The following is a 3,011-nucleotide window of genomic DNA, read 5'->3' as shown; positions in this document are numbered from 1 at the left end:
ACAACCAATGAGTTTCGCACCTTTAGGCAACTCAATAAGATCCCAAACGTCGTTGTCTTTCATAGATTGCATCTCATCTTTCATGACATCAATCCATTTATGAGCATTAGAGTTTCTCTAGTGGATCTCCTTAATGGCAATTCTTGAGTTTGTTCTATAGGTGGCATAGGGGGTGTTTCATTATTGTCTTGACCCAAAGCAATGTCAGGGACCAAAGCTTGTTCCATAACAATGTCATGAACAGGGACCTGATCATTAATTGCTTGTTCCGTAATTGCATCTTGTATGATGACAATATTAGGAAGAGAAATATAATTTTCTTCCTTATCAAAGACAACATTCCTTATTTTATCTTCCCCCCAAACTCAACATCCTCAAGGAATCTGACATTTTCCGTCTCAAAAAAGGATCTTGTTGTAGGATTATAAAACTTAAAGCCCCGAGAGCGTTCAGCATATCCAACAAAATATCAGTTGATTGTTCTTGAGTCCAACTTTCTTTCATTTGGCATATAAGGCCTTGCTTCTGCTGGACAACCCCAAATGTGTAAATGCTTTATGCTAGGTTTCTTTCCATTTCATAGCTCATAAGGGATTTTTGTCACTGCTTTGCTGGGAACCCTATTAAGGATATAAACTACAGCCTTTAGTGCTTCTCCCCAAAGTGATTCTGGCAATGAAGAATGACTAAGCATACTCCTCACCATGTCTTTAAGAGTCCGGTTTCGCCTTTCCACAACACCGTTCATGCTAGGTTTACCTGGCATTGTGTATTGCGGGACGATTCCACACTCCTTTAGGAAGATCGCAAAAGGCCCTGGACGTTGTTCACCTGATCCATCAGATCTACCATAGTATTCACCACCACGATCAGATCTAATGGCCTTAATTTTCTTGCCCAACTGAAGTTCAACTTCAGCTTTAAATTCTTTGAACACATCCAATGATTGTGACTTCTCTCTAATCAAATATAGGTATCCAAATCTTGAATAGTCGTCTATGAATGTGATAAAGTATTGTTGACCATTCCAAGAGGCTATAGGAAATGGTCCACAAATATCCGTATGAATCAATTCTAAGACGTCTGAAGCTTTGTTGGAACCTATTTTCCTTATGTTTGTCTGTTTCCCCTTTATGTATTCAATGCACACCTCAAAATCATTCAGATCAAGGGGTTCAAGAATTCCATCAGTCACAAGCCTCTGAATTCTTTGTTTAGAGATATGACCTAAACGCTTGTGCCACAGAACCAGTACCAACAAACTAAAGTGAGAGTCATACCCTTCTTTTCGCGCCATGCCTTGTATTTGGAACACTCTTTCTTCATGTGTCCAAATTTCTTACAAAAGAAGCAGGTGAATTCCTGGTCCTGCTTTTTTTGCTTCTTTGGCAAAGCATCCGCATTATCCTTAGCTCTCTTTCTTTTCTTGTCTTGAGAGGTTGATGCCAAGTGAGCACTATCAGTCTTCTCTCGCTGTAACCTCTCTTCCTCTTGCACGTAGTGAGAAATGAGCTCATTAAAAGTCCTTTTTTCCTTTTGAGTGTTATAACTCACCACAAATTGACTATATTGTGCAGGAAGAGAGATAATAACTAAGTACATGAGCAACTCAGAGGGCAGCTCTAAGTTTAATGCCTTTAGTTTTCCAGCAAGATTAGACATTTCCATAATGTACTCCCTTATGTTTCCCTTTCTTTTATACCTCATGTTTATGAATTTGGACAAGGTTTGACCAAATTCAGCCTTTTCATTTCGAGCAAAGTATTGCTCGAGTTCCTTCAGAAACAACTTGGCATCAGTAGTCTCAACAATTGAGCCCCTAAACGCCTCCGGAACGCAACGTTTCATGATCATCAGACACATGCGATTTGAGCGTTCCCACTTCTCAATTTTATCCGTGTTTGGAGTTTCCTGAGTGGAAGTGGATTTCTCAGTCCTTAGTGCATTGTCGAGATCCATGCAGCCGAGAACAATTTCCACAACTTGAAATTTGCCCCATTAAACATTGGAAGCGTATTCATTTGAGAAACATAATTGGCAACGGTAGCAGAAACTATCTCCAGAGAACAAAATAAGATAACATACTAATAACATGTCATATCATATAAATATTCAATCACCATCATAAATAAATTACATACATGATATAGACAAATAATCCGAAGTAAAATGAGTTTATTATAAGATACCTAGCACAACATTAATATTTAGTCTGTGGACAAAAAATATCAACTTGTAAGTGGTATTCTTAATGTAGTAATCAAACATTGACAATAAGTCCTGTCAAATCATAGCCTTCTTGTGGGCCGACTATGAATTACATGGAGAATTCTTGATTATTGTCACATATATATTACCACAGGTATGTTTGTTACTTGGCCAAATAATAACCTTCCTGTGGGCCGATCACTATCCGCATAAGCAATAAACACACACATGATCACACAATATATGTTATTTGGTCAAACAATAACCTTCCTGTGGGCCGATTATTATTTGCATAAATAAAATATATTTATATGACCAACCTATTTGAAATCAAATTAACCTTTATAAATTTGGCCACTGTGGCGGCTAACAAATCTATCATATTTAATTTCAAATAGAAACCTTTAGGGATAATAAACCCATTTAAAAACAAAATAACAACAATAAAGAAAATTATTCTTTATCAATCCTCAATGTATATACATACATACTATTTTTGGATATTACATGGAATCGAACAGCAAACCTAACACCCTCAAAACACACCCAACACCACTAGGCTATCCCTAGTGGTCTATGCATACATACTATATCATTATACCATTAACAATAAATACCTTTTCATTATAAGGCTTAAAAAATGATGCACAAACAACGTACATGTAAGCCTTTTCAAATGAAAGCTTGAAAATGCTGCATACAATAAATACATTTTCATTATAAGGCTTAAAAATTAATGCACAATCGACGCACATGTAAGCCTTTTCAAATGAAAGCTTGAAAATGATGCACACAATAAATAC

The 3,011-nt window shown here is 36.7% G+C and overlaps 1 protein-coding gene across 1 annotated transcript; it reads right to left on the bottom strand.

Annotated features, from left to right (window-relative positions):
- Positions 1-1,554: 1,554 nt before the first annotated feature.
- LOC133308848 (uncharacterized) lies at positions 1,555-1,959 on the bottom strand (the record flags this gene model as incomplete). Its single annotated transcript, XM_061509571.1, has 1 exon — positions 1,555-1,959. A coding segment is annotated over exon 1 (405 nt), but the record flags the coding sequence as incomplete, so codon positions are not given.
- Positions 1,960-3,011: the final 1,052 nt, after the last annotated feature.

Source organism: Gastrolobium bilobum, unplaced genomic scaffold (genome assembly GCF_033153095.1).
Source record: "Gastrolobium bilobum isolate Gb01-03AN ecotype WA unplaced genomic scaffold, APGP_CSIRO_Gbil_v1 utg153444, whole genome shotgun sequence".
Lineage (NCBI taxonomy): Eukaryota > Viridiplantae > Streptophyta > Magnoliopsida > Fabales > Fabaceae > Gastrolobium > Gastrolobium bilobum.
This window is presented reverse-complemented; position numbering and strand designations above follow the sequence as displayed.